The sequence below is a fragment of the Chlamydotis macqueenii genome, chromosome Z (genome assembly GCF_036417535.1).
Source record: "Chlamydotis macqueenii isolate bChlMac1 chromosome Z, bChlMac1.mat, whole genome shotgun sequence".
In the NCBI taxonomy this organism is placed as follows: Eukaryota; Metazoa; Chordata; class Aves; order Otidiformes; family Otididae; genus Chlamydotis; species Chlamydotis macqueenii.
The window spans coordinates 2,791,466-2,814,905 of record NC_141593.1 but is presented as its reverse complement, the minus strand read 5'-3'; the positions used below and the strand labels follow the sequence as shown (position 1 = coordinate 2,814,905).

General features: G+C 39.1%; 1 protein-coding gene across 4 annotated transcripts in view; it reads right to left on the bottom strand.

Annotated features, from left to right (window-relative positions):
* EPG5 (ectopic P-granules 5 autophagy tethering factor) overlaps window positions 1-23,440 on the bottom strand; it is a 58,138-nt gene that overhangs the window by 12,801 nt on the left and 21,897 nt on the right. For all 4 annotated transcript variants that reach the window (XR_015261387.1, XM_086769815.1, XM_086769816.1 and 1 more), the window contains 22 exons: window positions 21,886-22,145; window positions 20,414-20,554; window positions 19,563-19,707; window positions 18,788-18,985; window positions 18,137-18,247; window positions 17,242-17,361; window positions 15,892-16,058; window positions 15,515-15,742; window positions 13,591-13,714; window positions 12,532-12,673; window positions 11,309-11,480; window positions 10,170-10,332; window positions 9,440-9,582; window positions 7,364-7,520; window positions 6,128-6,322; window positions 5,159-5,372; window positions 4,200-4,360; window positions 3,876-4,083; window positions 3,115-3,190; window positions 2,159-2,262; window positions 1,071-1,246; window positions 150-335 (listed from right to left, as the gene is read on the bottom strand). Coding sequence is in view for 3 of the 4 variants with exons in the window: in XM_086769815.1 (XP_086625941.1) it covers window positions 150-335; window positions 1,071-1,246; window positions 2,159-2,262; window positions 3,115-3,190; window positions 3,876-4,083; window positions 4,200-4,360; window positions 5,159-5,372; window positions 6,128-6,322; window positions 7,364-7,520; window positions 9,440-9,582; window positions 10,170-10,332; window positions 11,309-11,480; window positions 12,532-12,673; window positions 13,591-13,714; window positions 15,515-15,742; window positions 15,892-16,058; window positions 17,242-17,361; window positions 18,137-18,247; window positions 18,788-18,985; window positions 19,563-19,707; window positions 20,414-20,554; window positions 21,886-22,145 (3,591 nt within the window). In the remaining variant the exon portion in view is untranslated. The remainder of the gene's footprint in view (window positions 1-149; window positions 336-1,070; window positions 1,247-2,158; window positions 2,263-3,114; window positions 3,191-3,875; window positions 4,084-4,199; window positions 4,361-5,158; window positions 5,373-6,127; window positions 6,323-7,363; window positions 7,521-9,439; window positions 9,583-10,169; window positions 10,333-11,308; window positions 11,481-12,531; window positions 12,674-13,590; window positions 13,715-15,514; window positions 15,743-15,891; window positions 16,059-17,241; window positions 17,362-18,136; window positions 18,248-18,787; window positions 18,986-19,562; window positions 19,708-20,413; window positions 20,555-21,885; window positions 22,146-23,440) is intronic.

The following is a 23,440-nucleotide window of genomic DNA, read 5'->3' as shown; positions in this document are numbered from 1 at the left end:
GGAATACTATTTGGAGAATTTTACCTACCCAATAAACACTTCTGAGTTAGCCATTCTGCAAGTGGGAAAGAAGTCCCATCCTGTGCCCTTGGTAGCAAAGGATTATCCTTCTTGTAATACAAACACGTATGAATCCTTCCGAAAATTACCTCTTTGCCTACAAGTTGTTCCTCCTTTGCCAACAGGACCATCATATACAGCAAACAGACAATCATGTTGTGAGTCTGAGGATGTGGGTTGGGATTCCAGGCATCAGAGAGGACACTGACCCAGTTTATTTCACATAGAACATAACCCAAGAATAAGAAACAACTCTTGGGGCTGCCTCTTTCAATCTAGGAGGGAGAAAGGAAAAAAGGCACATAAAACAATGTAAGTTATAAATAAATACTTCCACACTTTTCAGTTCCTTAGCTAACCATAAACCCACAGCAGCATTTTAGGTCAGCAGAGGAGTAGACAGATGCCACTTCTCCATCATTTTGTCCTCCAGCAGAGGAATTGCACTTAACTTTCTAAGCCTCTCAAACAACCAGTACAGAATACCAAGCTACCACAAACCAGAAAGAAATAATCTATTACAAGCTCTTAGCTGCATGATTGCATCCATTTTTCTTCACTCTAATAGAAACTAAGAAACTCTGAGCCTGTTCAGAACTGCATGAAGAATTCATCCCAAGGAGTAAAGCAGTAAATCCTGGAGTCTTTCCACACCTATCTGCAACTTTACATTGTCCCAGACAACTTGGAAGTGAGAAGAATATGGCAACAGTAATAATACATTACTTCTAACTAAATACGCATCTAATATATTATGTAATAAATGTGACATTCAGATAGCAGTCTTTGTAATCTGTCATTGCTCTAGCTTTACAGCTCCCCACAACTTTGTCTAAGACTCAATGGCACCCCTTAAAAAAAAAAAACAAAAACAATCACAAAACGAGCAACTGTGAATGCTACAATAAACGTTAAAAGCTTACTTGCTAAAAGAATGGTCTCCAGCTCTCCAGTTATTTTCAAGGGTAACACTGATTATATACCTAATAGAACAGATGCCATGTACTCACTTTAAAGAACTCTTCCATAAGCATCTGGTCTGGATGCATTTCCTTCCATGGAAGCCTTCTGAACTCAGTATGGAAAGTATAAAGAATAAACTCTGGCATTTTGGGGGCTGTGCAACATTCACAGTAATGCATCAGATGTAACCAGAGAGCCCCATGGTGGCTTGGCAACAACTTATCTAGATTGAAAGAAAACAGCTGAATTAACAACTGGAAAAATTCAGGGAAATCTTGATTATAGAACAAAGTTCAATTTTGAAGATACAAAACCATAAACGTAAGTTATGCTAAAATATACTCAAAGAAAAAAAAAAATTCACATCTAACTTTTAGATACATTTTTTCCCTCCAAATCAACAAGCAGAGAAGCTTATGATTTCATGCCCTTCCTCGATCTTTTGAAGAGTTGCTGGACAATAATCTGAAGTTAAACAACACCCCTTCCATGCAGAACTTCATTGCTTTTATGTTGGGCCGTTTGGAGCTTTTTAAAAAAGATCTTATGTATCTCAAGTTTTATAGCACACACAATGATATGTTATTCTCAATTATTTATTGTTACAAGGTAAGTTTGGATCTAGTTCATCCCTAAAAGTTGTTAAAAGGTATCGTGAAATTAGCTTTTTCCATTCCTATGTCTAACTACACACCGAGCACAACAAGCAATGTTAAACAGGAGCTCAAAACGATCTGTCCTGGAGATTAAGTTACCCCCAAGACCAGCTATTGAGACATACGTATTGGTCATTGTGACATACTACTGCATATGTTGAATGGAAACAACGTACAGACTTGAAATGAAGTCATGCTCTTCCCAGGACAGCTCATTTTGTTTTGCTTTCCTTCACATAAACTTTGTTATCTGACAAATACACATTTATCAATCACGTTCCCTACCCTTGCCAAGGAAAAAAAAGCTGTCTTTTAAAGATGAAGTAAATAAATGCTCCTGGTACCACTGCAGTGATCATCTTGACTAAAAGTTCATAACAAAGAAAATCCCCTCACGTCCCACATCTCAGTCAAAAATCTTCTTTGGTCTGACAGAACAGAAAGTGCCATTACATTAAAACAGCACAGACTTCACCCACCTTTAAAACTGTCGTGCAAAAGCTTGATGCAGTCTGTAAACAAACAGACGACGGTGGATGCTACAGGAGTGTCGCTCTCCAACCAAGGGTAGCAGGGCTGGTTACTTAGAAGAAGTAGTGAAGCAACACAAATATCAACAAACACTTAAGTGACTTAAATATTCCGAAGAAGAGTAAATCAATACAGTACAGGTATCAGCAGTTCTCTCAAACTCAACTCTTTGGGACTGTCCTCCTCTTCCTTAGGACAGGTACATACTTTAATGTCACACTGAATATCCACAATATCACTGAGTAAGCAGAGATTACGTGTTTGATATTTCATAACTGAATTACAAACCAAAACATAGGAATTTCTGTATGACACTTCATACTACCTGCAGTCAACCTTCTAAGTAAGTGCTGAAGATGCACTCACAAATCAAAAAGCTTTTGGTTTTGGAGGAAAATAAAATTTAAATGTGTATTACAAATAACCGTCCACGTGAAGACAGAGGTACACGAGACAGTAGATCATCAGAGGACTGATTTAGCCTGAAGTTTCTTTACATGCCATTGGCATTTGGGGTTGTATTTGTTTGGCTTTTTTGTTCTGTTTAAAACTAAGGCATTATAGATATTATAGAAGCTAAAAAAAGGAATCTAAAATTCTAGTTTCAGTGTTTTCAGAACCGATTACAATCCATATTCTCATAACCAAGTTCTGGTCAGGAAGCAGAGATATTTTTTGTATCTAAAATACTTATGCAATTCAAGCCTTCGAAAAATTCACTTGAGTCATGAATTAGTTCCATAATTGTTAAGGATATGACACAAGTAACAGCTATTTAAATATAAGGTCACAGTGCAGTCATTAATTAGAAAAAAAATAAACAGGTAACAATTAAAATCATTCTTATAGAGCTCAAGCCCTTACTTTAGCAAAAATTAATTTAATTTTAAAATACAATATATACCTTGCATCTTCCTTATCCAAGACCAGTATCCACGATTTAAAGAGTCCAGCTATGACTGAATACAAGGACTGCAATGCTAGAAGAAAACAAAACGAAAGTTGCTATTTTTTTCCCTCAAATCAGCAAGTGAATGTATTACACCTTTCCAAACTTAAATACAATGCCCTTTGCTTATTCTAATATTTAATCAGTTCTCTCTGGTCAAATAAAAATTTAAAATAGAACAGTAGTAGTAACTTACAAGTAACTAGTAACTCTGGTTAACAGTATGGTTGTTTTAGCAACAATCATAAGCATTTTGCATTGCTTAGATGTTTTATTAATAACACTACCACATCCGAGATTGTGGGGGTAACAATTCACACTTTAAACCTGCATATGACTAAAATAACAGGCGTTTTGGCAAATTCTCTCCAAATCAAAATCACACCATGATGAAATTCATTAGTCCCTCATTCCCAAACCTGTGCCTGCTCAGTGCAAGAGACTGTATTTTTCTTTGAAGTATGATCTCTTCACAGAATAATTTTAAAAGCCAGCTCAAATATAAACAAGCTTCCTCCAAAAAGCATAAAGATAAAACATGAAGTCTCACATCGCCATGAAGTAGCATCAACATTTCCCATCTGTATTTTAATGTTCTCATTATTGTACAAACACTGAGTAAGAACATTTTACTGTATATTTAAATGGTCTTTAACACAGGAAATTAGAGAAGCTGAGTGCCTGTTCTGAAGTGATTTGCTTTTAAGATACATTACCTGCTAGAATTCTGGTACTTCCAACAGGCTCTTGGGTTAAATTGGCAACTTCAGTGTCAATAAGTCGTTTACTAAGATATCCCAGAAATTTATTCACTTCAGCCACATAAGGACTCCATTTTGAAAACAGGCCAAAAGTCCTGAAGTCCACTGAAGTCAGTCGGAGCTTGCAGAAAGATGTGGAAAGCCATTCTATTGTCTCTCTAACCTGCAAAAAGGATGAGACCATTAATCAGCTGCAGAAAGACGGCACAGCAGTGTTATTTGTCACTTCTGGGCATCTGTTTCAGTTGAAAAGCATAAATCAACCAAAAAGGCATCCACCTGTTCTGCAGAGAGAAGGATTTTTGCAGCATCCCTCAATACAGGACTGTCAGCAGAATTGCTTTTCTTGAAGCCTCCCTGTTCTGTCACTGGTGAAACACATCCCAAAGCTTTAAGTGACACCTTCCAGCAGTCAGGGCTTAGAAGTTGCTCTGATGAACCTTAGGAGAAAGAGAAGGGAATGCCTTTGTGAAAATCAGGAGGAGGGTATTAGTCCCCTTCTCAATACGAGTCAGAAGAGTTTGAAATTAGAGCTCCCTACTACTACTACACACACACACACACACACACAAATAGGTAAGGCATGAGTTTGAAAGACCCAAGTTTAAGGGTGAGAGATATCTGATTCCCAAACAAAAGAAACTTAACATTCCCTTTTGGCATCTATACACCCTCTTAAGAGAGTTTCCCAGGCACTTAGTACATTCCTGGCTACAAATACATGTTAAGAGACAGCTGCTGCCTCAACACATACGGTTTGACAGAAAGGAAGTACTTCTGTTCTCATTTCAGAGGTGCAGCAGATTATAGGTAGCATCTACTGTCAACCAGGACATTTTTAGCAGATTTCAGTCCCAGGTCTTCACGATTCCAGTTCCCAGTTTGACATTGAAAGGTGCTCAAGAACAAGAATGCTGCACTACAGACTGTGGCATAATTATAATTAATAAGTGCTTCCATTAACAGAAACCTCTCCTCCATCCTCCTGTAATATCGGCTGAAAATCTGTTGTCACTGATGCATGTACTTTGATCTACAGAACAGTGTTTCTTTTCAGCAGAGCTAAAATATGTCTAATAAAAACGTATCACAAGGCATGCACATAAAAGTGCATCTGGAAACTTAAGTTTAAATCATTCCATATTTGTTGCTAGTTAACTCTACTACATGCAGTTCCTATCTTTAAGCCAGAAGAGCTCTGTACGAAAGGCTTAGTATGCATCAATTCAGATACTCACTTTGCACGAACAATCTCAGGAAATCACTATAGTGATCAGGGAACTGATACTGGAGAAGGTTAGTCCAATGCTTGCAGAAGATATTAAACGGCATCAAAATATCTTCTTCAGGTTCAAGGCCACATGCATTGAAAGCCAAGTGAATAGACTCCAAAAGCTTGGTACGTTCAGACAGAGGCGGCTTAGCAACGCTTAACCATTGTGTAAGGTCAAACTAGAAGAGAGGACAGGAAGCATTTGTAAGTAGAAGCTTTAACAGCCACAAGACCTTTACAGAGAAGGGAGAAATTGTCAGGGGAAGAAAAATCCTGACATTTTTATATATTTAAGAAAAACCTAATAGATTTGCATCTCATCAGCCCTAACTCAAAACCGAGGTGTCCGACTCTGTCTCTGTGTGACTAATTAAGAGAATCAGAGCAATAACAAAGTCCAAGTATAACAGTAATTTCTCCAGTGACAACACACACAGTATCACAGACCCCTGAAACAAGAGACATGGAAATCACTTGCTCTTCCCTAACTCTGGATGTTTTAAGAAGCCAAACAGGGATGGAATATTCAGCCATTGTTTCAAATTTGTTTGTTTGTTTTTATTTAAGATACCTGGGATTCACTGGCTGTTTTGATTAATGTCTCTGCAGAGGTATCAGGCAGAAGCATCCATCAAGAGCCAGCTTTAATTTCAAGAGTAAGAGTGCACTGAAGAGTAAGCCCTAGGAAGCACATACTGATACTATACGGGCTAGGAAAGGGTAGCTTAAGCTTTCTATTTACTTTTGCCTCCGGCCCCTCTTGAGCTTAGTACAACACATACCATTCAGGATGAGCAAGACAGATCTATAGAACCTTATTTTAAAAACACAGATCTGCACCTCTTTCTTCCTCACCCTGAAGTCACAGTCTTTAGGGAAAGAGTACCCACAAAAGCAACCCACAAACCTGAGGCAGTATTCACGAGTACTTTACCTTTGTCAGCAGCATGAAGACAACATCACTGTTATCCTCACTCAGAAAGGACACGACTTTTTCATACAAAGTCACAAACTCATCAGGAGAGGCAACAGGAGTGAAGTAAGGAGAAAGGAGAGTACAGAGCCTTCGATTCTGCAGGATTGTCTGGAGGAGACGTTTGCACTCTGACTTGGTCCCACTGATGAACACCTGAAGAAATTGGGAATGGTGAGAAAAATGGCCCAGTATGAATCTATTAGAAAAATACACCCCTTGGAGCTTTTTGTCAAGACAAGCACAATTTTAGTCCTTTTTTAAGAAGGAAAGTTTTCCCAAAAATTGCAGACTAAAATCGACATCAACTAAATACTGCTGTTTCAAAAGATATAACGTAAAATAAATACGTTTCCCTTGTACACTTAAGAACAGCACTTGTGACCACACGTGTTATCTAAAAATCCACCACCTCTCTGGGACACCTGTGTTCCACCACCCTCATTGTAAAAATTTTTTCCTTATGTTCAATCTGAATCTGCTTCCCTCTTTTTTAAAACTATTAGCCCTCATCCTGTCACAACAGGCCCTGATGTTAAGAAAAATTAAAACAGAACTATGGCTAAGAAGAACTTTTCAGCACGCCAGCTGTTAGAGGTGCTTAAGAATAGCTGCACAGGGAAACAAACTGTATTTAAGAGATGAAAATAAACACCTAGACTCAAAGCAGAGGCTAATGCTTCTTCTTAGCGCACCCACACAATGTGTTCCCCATAACAAATGTTACCGAAAACAACAAGCAATTACATGCTCAGTTAGCAGCAAACTTCTTGCTAACCCTCTACACAAAGAAAATTTATTGCAAGGCTGTAGAAAAGAGGTATCTAAACACAGAGGTTGACAAGATATACATCAGCTAGAAAGTGACCGGTAACAGCAAAATATATGACAAAACACACTTTTACGCACTGGAAGTACTCAAATTTTTGTTACCTGCCCAAAAATCCAGCCTACCTTAGCATTTAACTAACACAGTAAGCATTTACTAGCACCAAGTAGGCATCTCAGAGTAACAGTTTTTATTTTGCTTATATGCAAGCTTAAACTCTCCTAAAGACTGTGTATACAATTAGTTGAAAGGAAAATGAGACAGAAGCTTAGAAGTTAACTTTCAAGCTTGTGAATGTTTCAGGCATCCAATATCAGCAGGGAATTGAGATAAGCATTAGGCACCCAAAAATCAGAGAATAAACTCACTTGGCCTAGAATCTCGATGCAGGATGTGAAGAACTGCCTTGTGGGAGGATTGCGTTGAGTTTCATCACACACATACTCCACTAATGTAAAAAACAAACTAATTCCGACTTTCTTAATTGCAGGCATAGGTTGCACCTTGTAGATATTTATTAAGGCCCTGGGGAAAAAGAAAGCTCAGATTAAATTTATACACAGAAAATAATCTGTGACAATTAAGAAAGATGTCCTACCAATATACAGCTTTTAGATGGGTATTTCTGGCTTACAAGATAATCAAGCATGGTTTCACAGAGTCACAGACAGCATGGTTGAGTTTGGGAGTGACCTCTGGAGGACATTTGAGCCAACTCCTCTGCTCAATCAGGGCCACCTACAGTCTGTTGCCCAGGACTACGTCCAGTTGGCTTTAGAGTATCTCCAAGGATGGAGACTTGACAACCTCTCTGGGCAGCCTGTGTTACCCCTCACAGTAAAAGTGTTTCCTGATGTTCAGAGGGAACCTTCTATGTCTCAGCTTGTGCCCATTGCAATTTGTCCTGTGACTGGGCACCCCTGAAAAAGAGCCTGGCTCCAGCTTCTTTGCACCCACCATTCAGCTATTTCTATACATTGATGAGAACCTTCTCATACCCACGCTGAAGAGTGCTAGGTTTAGGTCAAGTAATTTTGCTGCCTGAAATGGGCACCTCCAAACCTTAGAAAGTTTCTATAATCCGAGTCAGAAAGTGATCATCAAAAGATTTTGCACAGCATAGTTCCAATAGATTATTTCTCCCTCAAATCATGTGTTCATCATGTTCTTAGGTCACCTCAGCTACATCTGTACTGCAAGAAAATTTACCTAACCTTACTTAACAGGCTTAGCAATAATAGAACTAAAACAGAATCAATCTTTTCTAAAAGGGGGCCTACAGGAAAGACAGGGAGAACTTCTCAGCAGGGCTTGTTGCGATAAGATGAGGGGTAATGGCTTTAAAATACAGGGAGGTAGATTTAGATTAGATATTAGCAAAAAAATTTTTTTACAACGAGTGTGGTAGAACACCAGTCCAGGCTGCCTAGACAGGTGGTGGATGCCCCATCCCTGGAAACATTCAAGGCCCGGTTGATCTGGTTGAAGACATCCCTGATCCTTGCAGGGGGGCTGGACTGGATGGCCTTTAAAGGTCCCTTCCAACCCAAGCCCACTCTGTGATTCTATGACTCTATGATTTTCTTGTGTATTGCCAAATAAATGGCTTATTGAGCTCAAACCCCCATCTTCAATGAGTCTGAATTAAAACATCTGAAGAACATGCAGTTCCACAGAAGTCTCAAGAACTAGCTCATCCACAGAATTTTTCAGATTAATGATCAAGAACGAACATGTAGAAATAGTAACCAAATATTTTTCCCTTATACAGCGAGTACACTCTGAAGGAAACCAACTACACTAAAAGAATCCCAGCAGAAATCTAGGAGATTGAGAAGAATGATGTGCAAAACTGGACCTCTGGGATTAACTCTAAGAGGCCTCCAAGAGGAAGGCAGCCTTGGACTAATCCCCCCTAAAAAGTGTTATTATATAGTCCTCTTCCACTGCACGATTTTCCTTTACATATTGAAAAGCTACTTCATACTATAACACTGTATTATAGAACTATGTCTTGCAGTATTAGCAGGGAAAAACCTATACAGAGATTTTAAAAACATACAGTTTAGCCTATGGCTGAGACGGCTGTAGTACAAGTTTGCCATTTCCTTAAGTCTGACATATCATCCTTGTCATCACTCAATGTGCTTTTGCATGGTTAGAACAGCTATTCTAATACAGAATACAAAAAATTGAAGTAGAAAACAATACTGTGTGCCCTGTAGAGGCTGAACGACCAGTAGCAAGCTCTTCTGATAGTACACAGAGTTCTTTCTTTAGAAATTTTGTCACAAACGTACAGGTCTCAGGATTCCAGCTCTGTTGTCGACCCAAGCTGATAAGCATTACAAAAAAACACACAAACAGATTCCACGTTTTAACTCTAATATACAGCAAAATAAATATAAAACATCACTACCTAAAAAAGTGTCTGAATAACCTACGTTATAAAATTTTCCACATGTACTGCTGCTTCCACAACACTCAGAGAAGGTGGCTTCGTAGCTTCTGCCTGCAGTTGTCTCACTTCTTTACGCAAAGCATGAAGCTGCTGGCTCACTGCTTCATTTTTATGTTTCCCTTCAAACTAAATGACAAAAAGACACATATTCATTTCAGAATATCTTTTGCTAAAATTTTTTGTTGCACCTAATTGTAAAAATGAAGCAGAGCCCAGTAAGAGAACTCTGAATATTGATGGTTTTCCCTGAAAGTTTTGATCAGATTTAGTACATCGTGCCCAAGCCCACATCCTTGCTCATGTTCCTATTTAATTATCACACACTAACATAATTCATGGCTTTCATATAAGACTTTTAATCCATAGGGACTAAAACTTAGAGGGGATCAAGAAATTTACACACCAAGCAACATTGCAATATTTGTACAAACATTTTCATGCTTCTATTCCTATGTGAGTATATTCCCACATTCACACATTGGGAAGCAGTTTAGAAAGGACACTGTGAGCCAAACAAATTTTATGCAACAACTTATTCTTCAGCTGTTGATCTGTATCTCCTTTTGAGCATTACATATTAGGTATTTCAGGTAACCAATATGTGTGTATGGATTTTTTAGTTAACTGCTACCATTCTTGTAACCATTCAGCCACCTCACTTTCACCATCCATGTCCAACAGGCCCAAAACAGAAGAGATGCCATGTCTCTAACCTGGATTGTTAGAAGAGCTGCTCCCTGGCAGCCTTTATTTGAAGTCCCCCGGCACTCCAAATGGAGGGTGATCTGCTCTTCCCGATTGACATACAGCTTAGGTACTGTGTCCAGTATCTCACTATTGAGAGCAACATGCTGAGATTCCCAGAGAGCTGCAGTTCTGAAAAGCATTTATTAATAAAGTTACCAAAATCTTTATTGAAAACAGTAATACTAAGAATTTCTAAGCAAAAGATGAGACATCAATTTAACGTGCTGTACAAAGACTCATTACACCTTCCTAGAAAATATTACAAGTTATTAAATGAAACTAAATGAAAATTTCAAATTATTAGCACTTCAAAGTAATAAAAAAATAGGTTCAGAAGAACGAAACTACTGAAGTCTGCATGAGTTCTTTTTAATTACTCTATACGACAACCTGGAAAGAAACTAAACAGATTACCCTCTGTAGGGAATGTACTTTTCCACCAGACAAAAAAGCTAGATTGTGGGATGATTCAATCAACAAAACAAAAAAAAAGCCCACGTAAAATTGCTGCTGCAATTGTTTGAACACACCTTCTCTTGGGCTTAGCAAATTTTGTTTTGGTTTATAATACTGTTATTAAACAACTACATTGGGCGAGAACAGCAATACATTCATCAGTTGTGTTTGAAAATAATTCAGCTGGATTCTCTTAGTAGGAATATTAGAAACAGAAAGTCTCTTTCACTCACAAAGCGAATAGTTCCAGAAATCAGATTTCTCTCTTGGGAGTACCAGTGCTTCACATTGTGTCCACTACATTAGTGTAAAAGGGTTAACTTATTGTCAACAAATCTAGGCTAAAGGGAGGCTTTAGTATAAGAAATATGACAAACGAGAAAAGAAACTGTACAATTTAGATGTTAGTTGATGTAATCTTAGTCATTACATAAGACTTGTGCAGTCTCATCTCAGTTAAAGGGGTGAATAATAACATGATAGCCAAGGGAAAAATAAAAAAAAAAAAAAAAAAACACCACAAAACCGGGAGAAAAAGCAGAAGTACTGACAGTTTTGTGACAACACCACAAATGAGGCTGCTGTAAAGGGCACCTGATGGCACTGCCAGACAGGCTAGTGAGGCAGAAGGAAAACAGCTATGTCTTACTTGGCATGTCGCTGCAAGACGTTAAGGTCCATGCGTATGAGCTGAATTGCTTCTTTCTGACTTACTAGACTGGCAGAGGAAATAACAGGCACAGGAGCTTTCATCGTCTGGAGTGGAAGAAGGGGTTTAGGAGTATCAAACTTCTTCAAATTATTCATTATCCTCTCCTTGGCTAGAAAAGAAAACAGAAGCAAGTTTTGTCAGCAAGAAATTCAGAAGAAATTAAACAATGTTATTTAATTTTTTTTTTTTTTGCATTAAACATTTTTAACAGCAAATATTCCTTCTTTAAGAAAGCACTTAACTAATCTTCCTATTCTTTTTGCCAAAGTTTATTTCACACAGCTAATTTTCATTACCAGTTCCATCACACAAACATTAGGATCCAAGGCCTCATTGCTCTTCCTTGTTTCCCCCAACCATTCCTACTTTCTACCCTTTCAATTTTCCTCTTATCACTTCTTTTATTCCCCTCATCAGACAGAGGCTCCCAGACTCAGTCTGCTAAGCCAAATTCACATTCCTTCCCCTACAATTCATTCTTATCTCTAGTATTGTCAGCTCCAATTCCTCCCCAAAACACAGCCTCTCTCCAGGTCAGCTCTCTCCTCCTGCTGATTCCCACTCAATTCTTTTGCCCAAAGAGTGTCAATTCACCTATGAAACTATTCCCTTCTATGCCCTCTCTCCCCTTTTTAATCAGCCCCTCAAAAAATCTAATCTCACCTTAATAAACCTACGATGACTATTATCCCCTTCTGTCCTACAACAACCCTCCAACCATGCCAAAATTCCAGGGAAAGGTACTGGGAACAACAACGAAAAAAAAAAAAACCACCCACCACAAACCAGAGACAATCTTTCTGTTTTCAGTTACAATGGTTTTTGCCTCTGCTTGCGGCTGTCTATCTAAACTTTGGTAAAATTCAGCCTGTCTGGAGTATGCTCTTTGCAGAGGAATCTTTGAAGAGCTCACCCATGAAGCTCTCGACCTGCTGTTCTGTGATGTGGCAAACTAAGCCAAAAACATCAATGTTAGTATCTCACACGAGCATCTCAGAGAAAACACTATTAAAACTTCATCCAAAATACTGAACCCATAGAAAACAAACTGTACTAACATCTTTATTCAAGACATCCTTATGTTCCTAAAGAAACCAGGGCTTCAACATGATATTAATTCTTTCTGGCCCAGTTTCATTAACAATATTCTTATTTCTTACCTGATAAAGGGTTGGTGAAATCTGTTTGCCCTGCAGAAACACAGGTTGTATGTGATTCACGCTGAACCTGCAGCCAAAGGTTTAGAGCTTGCTGAAACTCATGGTGTATGAGTTCAACATTGACATACTCCATCCACAAATCCTAAAGCACAAAAATATTACATTTTCATTCCCATTTTGGTCAGTATCATATACTGTGCATCAATCACAGTAGCTAGGGAACTAAAATAAGTACATAAAACTAGACCCTGCAGTTTTAAGTCACAGGAAAATTACTACTTTCTTTACTGAAGAAAAAAGCTGCAGAATTTTTATCACATACTCAGATAAACAACTGAAAAGCATTCGTGACCCTTAGAGAAGAAACCTGACAAGCACACATGGTATAATTTCTAAAACATAAAAGAGAAAGGGCACAGACTATTTAAACTCTGTTCCTAAAAAGGGAACACAGAGGAAACCAAGATAGTCTAAAATATCATGGCATGAATAACTGTAATCAGGCTAGAACAGGCTGCATTTCCAGTAGTCACAGACACTGAAAAATAAAAACAAAACAGGCATGAGGAGATGCCCTTCCAAAATCTCCCCCTCAGTTTTTTTAGTTATACTAACTCTTTAGGCTTACTGGACAGAATACTGAAGTATTCCGAGTGGACATCTCCCACTCGCTGACTTACATTTGAACCTGACATATTACAGACTACCAACATGAGTAGAATTAAGCTTCCAGACTTTTGTAATTTAAAGTTCCAAATCCAGTAATTCTCTAAAACTATCTTACAACATAAAAAGTATTACAGAACAGTACAGAATAAGGATCGTGTTCTCAATAAGATATGCAAGAAATCTACTCATGAGTCCTCGCTCAAATATAATGGAAGGCAGTTTGGGACAGCACAGGATTTTTAGGAAAAAAGTTAGAGCTGTGAAGGTATCATACATGCTGCATGCATATTAAAGACCAGTGACACCAAGTCTTCCACTACTTTAGAGGGCCCATTTTAACAAGGGAAGTGAATTTTGGATCCCAGAATGCCAGTGTCATTAGCACTTCACCTGTTGATTCTGCATGACTTTAGCAAGTCTATGTGCATCATACTGCTTTGGTAAAGAAGGAATGTACGTGTCTCCTTTCTGGAAACTCTCTTCTTCCAACCACAAAATAAAAACATTACAAAGCCTGAGAAGAAAAACAAAAAAAAAAAAAAAGGAAAAAACCAAATCAATGTCAACTTTGATTGTATGCATAGCAGGTATTAGACAGTAGTCTCATTCTGGAGTTAAGGCAATAAATAATGCTACAAGGTGACTTGGCTCAAAATGTAGATATTTCAGATGCTTTATGACTAGTTTATTGAACGTTAGTTCAAAGACTAGCAGTGGAAAGAAGCAATTTAGAAAAATACAAAGAGAAATAACAAAGAGTAACAGGACAAATTTTGAAAAGCAAAACATTTCTGCAAATCAGCATATGACTCAGGACTGGAATAGTCTCTATGTCAGGGAATCTCATCTACAACCCATTCAAAAGACCAAAGGAAAGAACAGAGCACATTTGAGGAAGTTTGGCTTCTCTAGAGTGCTCGCTCCAAAAGGTCACAACTGAGTCAAGAGTTACATCTTTTAATTTATTTTCAGACTCAAATTCATGGCTAGTTTATTCTGATTTCCTCCTCTGCTATCACTGTACCTTAACATAAATATATCCTTCAATTGGCATAGCTCAACGGAGTAGTACCCTTTTTACAATCACACTGATTCTTCCTGACAAGGAAGAACTAGAATGCCATTGAATCTTCACAGTGTGGTATTAAGTATCACTAGCAAACTCCCGTTCTCTCTGTCAGTGTCACTGGTGAAAAAATGGAAGTAGTCTAGTTCCAAGAGTCAGTCCTCATTAACTCTACCGATATTCTCTCTCCTGTCTAGGCAGTCATTAAACTTCCTAAGCATAAGATTTACTTGTCTGTAGAGCAATCGGGCTTTATGCTGGAGTGGGGAACCTCTTTGAAATGAAAAAATCAAAAATATTAAACAAGTTACACCCAGTGAGCATTTCTGGATTATTTTTCACAGGCAACCAAGGAGGATTTATGATCTTCCTTGTTTGTTTGTACAGTACCTACTGACTGCCGGGCAGGGAGGGAAGCACTTAAAAGCAGCTCAGACGCCATATGCCCAAACCCCCTGAACAAGGGACTCTTTCCATATAATCCTTTCAACTAGTTTCTGGGAATATTCAGATACCCTAATGCTACAAATATTTCTTAAGGTAGACTCCTCAGATCAAAATTCTCTGTCTAACAGAACCACAGACTTCTGAACAGTATAGCTCGTTTCAGTGTCCATGAGATACGTAGCTCTTGGAAGTTACCACCTCTTACAAAAGTGAGCATTCATCAGCTGAGCTGCAGTGACAAGACGGCAGTCTTGCGCTAAGGTTTCGGTTAAGCAGACATGCCACTTTCCAGCTGGCACAGAACACACTGTCACAGCTCAATTTTAGCATCCTCACTGGGTAAACTGCACTAGCTGAACCATGAGTTGAAGTCCCCACTAAACTCCCTGAGGAAATAACCTTACTCAGACAGAAATTCAGGTCCTGCCCTGTGACAAACAGAGGTGCACAAACAAAGTAGCATTTTACATGTACATACGGGTAGCAGGTACGTCTAAACAACAAATATTTTACCAGCATGGACATACTATTAGCTAAAAAACAAAGCCCTCTCCGAAGGCGAGTGACAACTATGTCAACAATGTTTTATTTTTAGCAGTGAAATCAACTCCCTTTCTAACAAAATAAGTTGTATCAACAGAGGAATGGATTTGACCACAGCTATGCATATAACAAGTGCCTGCGGTACATCAAGGCCAGACAAGGGTGACATCCCTTCGTGTCTCCACAGATAAGACTGTGCTCCAGCAGCTGCTCAAGTGGTTGCACTGAATAAGATTGAACCAGGCGGGCTTTTTTTACCTGACAAGTTCCTTATGCAGTTCTGGTGAAGTCAGGTAATCCGGTGAGCAGCTCGCCTTCTCTGGTGATCTGTCGCTGCCCTCGGCAGGACTCTCCACTCTCAGTGCTTTACTGGCAGCATGGTGGAAGTCTGCTACCTCTGTTAAGCGCTGCTTCATTTCATTTAGTAAGTTAACATGAGCTGCACTCTGGAAAAAACGTCTTCCAATACAGCCATCTACAGGTAACCTAAAAATGAACAAAAGAGCACAACAAAGTCTAGTTGCAAGCATCAAACGGGCATTTCCACAAATAAACTGACTCTTTAGAGAAGTTGCAGGTGCTTTCAGGTGCAGTCTCACTTGCTGATCTGCTAGAGCCCTCATGATCAGACTCACCCATATTGTGGTCCTGGTCGGTGGAGGTAAAGGAGGAAGAATTTCTGCCAGATTAGTGGCATGAGAGGGTGATCAGCAGGAGTAGCAAGTGCCTGGTGAGCCCAGCGGTAAATCATGAGCCTCTGAAGGGAAGGTACGATGGGCAGCTTCAGCTGGGTCTGTGCTTTCTGCGAAAAGAACAGTTTTCAGACAAGCATTCTGCTGTGGTTCCCTGTAACAGGCTGTCACAGATTGTCTTAGCAGATTAACACAGCATGAAAACTCAGCAATTATGGAGGAGAAAACTTTGGAAATATTCACACATTTGTTGCAGGTCCTAGAGGAAGAGCTGCCCAGCTCACAGTTATGTTGAACAGCCAGAGAGCAATGCTACACTTTCGATGCTTAAAAAAAATAAAATAAAATAAAAATATATATATATAGCACAAAGGCTCTATGATGCAAGGCCAACATATGGGTCACTAGTGTTAATTACAGTTAACTAGTGTTACTCCTCACAGAGGTTCCTGGTTTAGACTTCCATAAGACTGGTGATGTTTGAGAACAAAGTAGCAACAGTAAAGCATGCAGCACGTTCCAAGCAGTAAAAAAACAAGTGTCTTACACCACGTGAAGACACAGAACCCTAGAGTGCACTAACACTTTTAACTTTTTCCAGACTACATTCCATATACCCCTATTGAAAATCTAAAACATTAATTAAAACTAACACGAAGAAAGAATATAGAAAGAATTTTTTTAATTTCTTTTTGCAAATGTGGAACAAAGGCAATGCAACACATGAGCAGTAGCACTCTGTATTACCAACATGGAACACTACTCCACAGACCCATAAATCATTAAAAAGTCACACACCAAGCTCCCATGGACTGTGCCTGAAGAAGGGGAATGGAAGGCTTTTCCGAGTTCCCAGGTCTCAGTGCAGACCCTGGCACTGCCTCATCCCCCACACTAGACCTCTGGAACCCTCAGCACCCTTTTTGACACACTGTCCACGTACTATCTCACTGTTTTCCAGGTAAATCAAGACATGCAAGCCAAGCGACAAATGTCCTCCAGACTAGTCTGCGAGGATGCAAGACATGGACCAGTATGGACACAGCCCAAGCAAGCCTACTTTCATAGAGCTTCTAGACTACCTTCTTCATTAAAACACATTGAAACAGTTGAGATGAAGGACTTGCACAGTAGTTTTTAAATGTTCAATTCAAAATATGAAATAAAACTTCCCTGAGGTGTATTTTAGTTATACTTTTATCCTGGTAAGCAAGAGTACAAAAAAAAAAAACTAAACAATACACTTTTCTCTAGTAGTTCTCTCTAATAAAAGCAGATCAACAGTTCTCTCACCTTCAAAGCTTGATCAGGAGTTAAAGCATTAATAACCAACTCCCCCTCCACAACCCTGCGAAGCTGTGAATCTTCTTCAAATATTGACTCCATATTTAACACAATCCACGAAAACCAGACCTGCACGACACAATGACAACAGAAACATTGATAACAAAATGTCAAGGGTAGGATCAGGAAGCTTGCTTTTTCTTTAGAGGAATATGTCTTTGCCATATTCTTATTACAAACTTGCAACGCAGTATCATACCTCAACAAGAAAACTGAAAACAGTTTCCTCCTTATCTACATTCAAGCTTCCCCTTTGTATTTTCTTTGGAAAGAAGGGGAAAACCAGCAACAACTGACAGAATTATCCAGAGGAAAAAGCCTACCCAAACACAATAAAATAAGATCTCCTCTCTCCTACTTGCACTACATGTCTCCAGTTGGGGTACTGCAGGTATTTCTTCCTTTTTTGCTCAAATGAAGAACTTGCTTAAGCAAAGAGAAAGTAACTAGTATTCAGAACATTTATCAAATAAAGACTGATATAATAGAAAAGTCAGGCTTTATGGATTTTCTCTCATTAAATATACCAAGAACAATTGAAGATTAAAAGAAATCTTAACTAATAAATCCTATTATATGAATTCTTGGACTCAGATCAGACAAACTCTCTCTGTGCAAAATGTCCATGTTCCCTTTAGTGTAACAAACCCACAGCATTCTCTTAGGGTAAATCAGGATTTTACCAGAAGAAAACTTGCAAACACTGGGATAGGAAGAAAGAGAGAACAAGAGAAAAGCTGAAAAAAAAAAAAAAAAAAAACCTGTGAAAGTGGAAAGAAGAAAACAATCCTAGACACCTGTGGTTATCTCAGGGTTTTTCATACAATACCATCATACCACTCACCTGAGAGGAACTGGCATTGCCCTCGACAAAGGAAGGTGTCACATTGCCTGCCACAATCCAGCTAACAAGCGAAGACAGCAGACCTTTGTCACAATGATAGCCCAAAGCATTCTGCATAGAAACAGAAAATATTTGGGATTTCTTTTGGAAGCAGCCTAAAAGATGATTTACAGGCTACGGTATGTCACTCTACCTTCATCCAGGTTCCTTTCTGCCTTATGTTGCTACTTCCCAACCTGAGCTCAGCCAGCCACCACTGAAATGCCTGCTTATTCTTTATTTCTTTTTCAGTGAAAAGTTTCTGTTATAGAGACAATGTCTTGTTTTTTTCAGGAGAGGAAGCTCTATTTTTGTTCTAAACACACTATCGTACATTTGAAATGCAAAGACCACAAACTGAAATACCATGATAGAACTTATACAAATGAAATCTGTGTTCCAAATAGGTTTTCACTATTATTGTTATTAAAATATCAGACATTTCATTAATCTTGACCTACTCAGAAACAAATTAGATAACCCCATTATTACTCATCAGCATGATTGTTCTTGTTGCATTTCAGGAAAATATATTCACATTGAAATCAGAACGACCAACACACGAACTGACCGTTTTCTCACTAGCCACACCAACACATCACACCTATTTACCTTGTGTTGTTGGTAAAGCAGCTTTTGTACACAGTCCTCTTGATTGTACTGAAAAGCAGCTTTACATAAGTCATCCAGCAAGAAGAGCGTTGCCCGGTCCCTGTGCCACAGCTGCTGGCTGGTGAGGAGCTGAACCCAGAGCTCCAGTACTGCTGCCGGCCCCACTCCATTTGGCTGGTCACTTAGAAAAATGTGAGTCTGCAAAATTAAAGGATAGAATTATTCAAAAGACTGCACATTCAATTAAAGCATAAAAGTTTATCAAAGAACTGTTTAACTTGCATAAGGCTGTGGGCCTATCTTTAAAATAAATAATTTACAATGATGCTCTCTATCCTTATGTAACAACAGCTTTGTCATCTCCAACCTCCAAAAGAGATTCTGCCTGGAGAGCTGAGCATCTTGTGCAATCAGTAAAAATAGATGCAAAAGTGGGACCCCTGTCACTAACACAACCGAGAAAGTAGTGCTGCATATTACATTCCCTTTTTAGGTAGTTTTGACCTGCTATCAGAAGATGCACTTTCCAAGAAGCCTGGAAGGCACATATTGTCATTATGTCCAGTGTCACATGCATTGCCAGATTTAGGCAAGTTTAAGCAGAAGTATTTCAGGAAACCAAACACAATTATTTATGCTTGATGTAGGGTACACCGTAGCTGCAGAACTGCCAGATTCAATACCCTTTCTAACCTGAAACACTAACTCAGTTTAAAAAGCCTAGCCATTTCTAACCCTCCTCCTATTTTTTTTTTTATTTTAATAATCTTCTTACCTGTATCATACTACTGAGCAGCTTAACATTTTCTCCATAGCTTACTCCTGTCAAGTGCTGTGTTACTTTATGGGTAACCTGCTGGGTCACACCTTGAGGGACTCCACTATCCAGATGAAGGAACAGTTGGACGTAAGATAAAAACCTAGGAATGTCAACAAACAAAATTAATTCTAAAATTTCTCCTACAGCATAATAAAAAGAAAAGCTACTCCTACAAAATTTAAAACCACCTCAACTGCACTAGTGACATTTATTAACAAGGACTTTGATCCATTCTGCAGGTTTAATCGCTCCATTTTAACCATATCATAGGCACAGCATGAGCAGCTCATGACAGACTGTAATTGCAGGCAGCTCATAGGACTGAATACAGTTCTTGATCCACATCAGCATCCAAACCTAGTCCAGGAATTGTTTGGGAGGCTGCCAGGTGGTCCAAGACCAGGGGACCACATTACTAATCTACCAGGACAGACAGCTGAGGTCCAGTGCTTGAGTACACTCCCAGCTGCTCGACCGACCGGTAAGAGCACAGCTAAATAGTACTGCCTGCTTATCTTTCTAACTCAGGTAAACACAACAACTACTTATCAACACAGCTGTCTGAAGACCACTTCTGCAGCACAGCAGCATCCGTGACAACTGTACGTATGAGGTCTGTGGTAGACCTCTACAGCTACTTCCTCAACCACAGTCAACGTCAAAAATTAACTCGGCAAATAAACCAGACGTACTTCCCCATCATCTGCGTCACATCCTCACTGGATGCAAAACCCAGAATGAAGCCTGATAAATTTAACAGTTAATCTTAACTTTCACTGTTCATATTAGGAACATATAATGCTTACTGTTCGTTCTTCAGGAGGTAATACTGGCAAGAGTAAAATAAGGGTAAAATTTTATCCAGCACATGGACTACCGTTCTCAGATATCTAGACTGGATGAGTACACCCAAAAGAGGGATGCCTTCAGCACAGAACTTCTCAATGCTGTCAAAAAAAAAAAAAAAAAAAACCACAACAAAAACACAAACAGAAAAACACATTAACTATCAGTACAAAGGGAGACAGAGTGTTGATTTCTTTTTCTGTGTGTGAACTGAGATGTAAAGACATTACTAAATTTACAATCTTTGAAATTCTAAACAGCTAAATCCACAGAGTTTTTTGTTCAGCTGTAGGAGTCATTCAATTGCTGATAGATTTGGTAACTATTTTCTGCCCTTTTGGGGGTTTGCATCCTGTTTTCCAAAAACTACTGGAGATGGGGGGGTCTTCATCTATCAAGTGTCAATCAACCTAAAGCTCAAGGTTCTTGCCCAACCTAATCAACTAGCCACCTCCTCCGACCAAAGGAAAAACCTACAGAGGCATTTTCATACTACCTAGCTTTGATACCTCTTCAGAGTGGATGATGCTCTGGACATCTTTCTTCACCACCTACAGACGGAGCTCAGAGAGTTTCCTTATGGTAGGTACTTAGATGGTTGCAGTCAGCTAAGAAGAATCCTACTCTTACTGTCCAGAAAAAGCATTAGCAGCAACTTATTTTGTACATTGCTCTGCATCAAGTTCTGGCAACGGAGAACAGCTGATCATTAGGACAAGATGAAAAACATTAATCCTATGCCTACCTTGAGGTCATGAAAACAGAATACTGTATTAAGTCTCTAGCATACGGTACAGCACTTTGTTTCTTCTGCTTATTAATATAACTAGCCTTGCACTTTTGTGTGTGATAAATATCAGTGTTATTGTTTAGATAGGAGATAGATGTCCTTCCTTCAGAAGGACAGAGTGTTTGGGGGGAGGAAAAAAAAAAAAAAAAAAAAAAAAAAAATCAAAAAATCCCAAACACATAGAAGTAGAGAGGCTCCTTGTTTCTCATTCCAGGCTCAGAGTCACATAAAAACTTCCACTCTCAAACCAGAATACCTTCATATGAGTCTAATATCACTCCAGCACTTTGAATTTTCTGAATGCTCTGCTGCAGCTCTGTTTGTAGAGCAAACCTTTCAGTAAGCGCAGTTAGAAGTTATTCCTGTCCACAGCAATCACACTAAGCCCTCAATTTCAATACTATTTCTAATTACTATTTCAAACCTAACATGCAGAAGGTAAAAAACAGTATTAGTAAAATAAAGAAAATGGCATGTTGCTTGAAACTATAGACCTTGAAATTAGGGTCAATCCCTTGCATTAGAAGCCCTTTATTCTTTAAACATTCATAAAGATGTTAATAGTCCTCAGATCATTGTTAAGGTAGGTTGCTTAGTCACTGGGGCCACCCCTCCAAGGCAAACATGAGAAAGTAGACTTACCTGTGACCTAGCGTGGTCATTGCCAGCGCCAGGTAACAGCCGATAGGGATGCTTGCTTTAACAGCCTTCAGGAGCGGATGAAGCATGACTGACTCCGTCATGTCGAGGACACCGTCAGACACAGGGCCTGCAGGCCAGCCACGCTGCATGCTACGGTCATTTCTGTGAAGCTTTAACCTCAAAATCAAACCCCAGGCCCACTGATTAAAGGAAGTCTCTGGTGTTTCTCCGTAACGAACAATGCTGGCTAAGTAGGAGACCTGGAACAAAGGAACAAGAGTGAGAGGACAGCCATACTACAGCACGTATGGCACTAGTCTACGACTTAGGTCAGCTTGAATGAGTTTCCACTTCTTTCACAATACCATGACACGAAATCAGAGCAACAGCAGTTGTTTTTCAGATGCACCATGTAGCACCATCTGTTTATCTGAAATTTCTGTGGCCTTGATTTCCACCTGTCCTCTCCTCCCACCCATCCCTTTTGGTAAAGGCTATAAACCTATACTGCTTGGCTAAAGTTTTCCAAATCAAATACTGGTATCTGATTAAGTTTTGGTTTTACTATTAAAAAACCAAACAAGCAACCACACATAACCTTCAATAGCGTTCAAGACCAACAGTGAAAAAAAACTAAAAATATGCATACAAAAACTAACATCTGTCATCAAAAAAAAAAACTAAAATCTGGCAGCCTCACTGTAAGGCAGACAGGCAGAGTCTCTGTGCCATGTAAATGTGTCTATTATGATGAAGAGCCTGTCTATATCAGAGGGAATTATAAATCTTTGGGGAAAAAAAAACATTGTACATGCTCTGACAGACCAGGGCAAACTGCAGAGCTGGGAGCCAACACAGATATTTCATCTTCTCTGAGTCAGGGTACAAGAACCTAAGCGTTATTCTCTCTCAGATTCCAGTCACAAGCTCATGCAAGTCAGGACAGATTCACCAATACAAGTGGCAACCAAGGCTGAAACAGGCTTAAAAAGAGAACTTAACTAGTTGGCACAAGGCAAGAAACCATGATTAAGTAACGCAGACATGCAAATCAGAAAAGAGTAGTGAGAATAAGGAATATTAAAAGTGTAGGAAGAAAAGACTGGAGAAAAAAAAGCACAGGAGAGGAAAAAGCACTGTACAATAAATACTGAGAAGACAGAGCACAACACAATGCTAAAAGTTCTGAACAAATAAGTAGAAGCATCTTGGATTGAATATCCAAAAAAGGGATGTTTAACCTCGATCTTTCTACCCTTCCACTCCCTTCTGTAACTTGGAGCAACACCTTCCTCAGCCACCAGTGTGCTCTCAAATCAATGTAATAAATGTTTGTAGGGTGTTCAGGTAACACAGCACTGACCAGTACTGAAAAGCTCCTAAAATCTCGAGTCTTTAAACAAGGTAAGATTGACAGCTGGAAACACAGGAAGGAAGTCTTTAACGTTCACCAGTAAGTAGCCTTTCATTACGCAAGTACTGGCCAACTCTGCAGGAGTAAAGGATGCTTTGCATGAACAGTTTGCAACTGTTCCAACCAACCAGTTTGCAACTG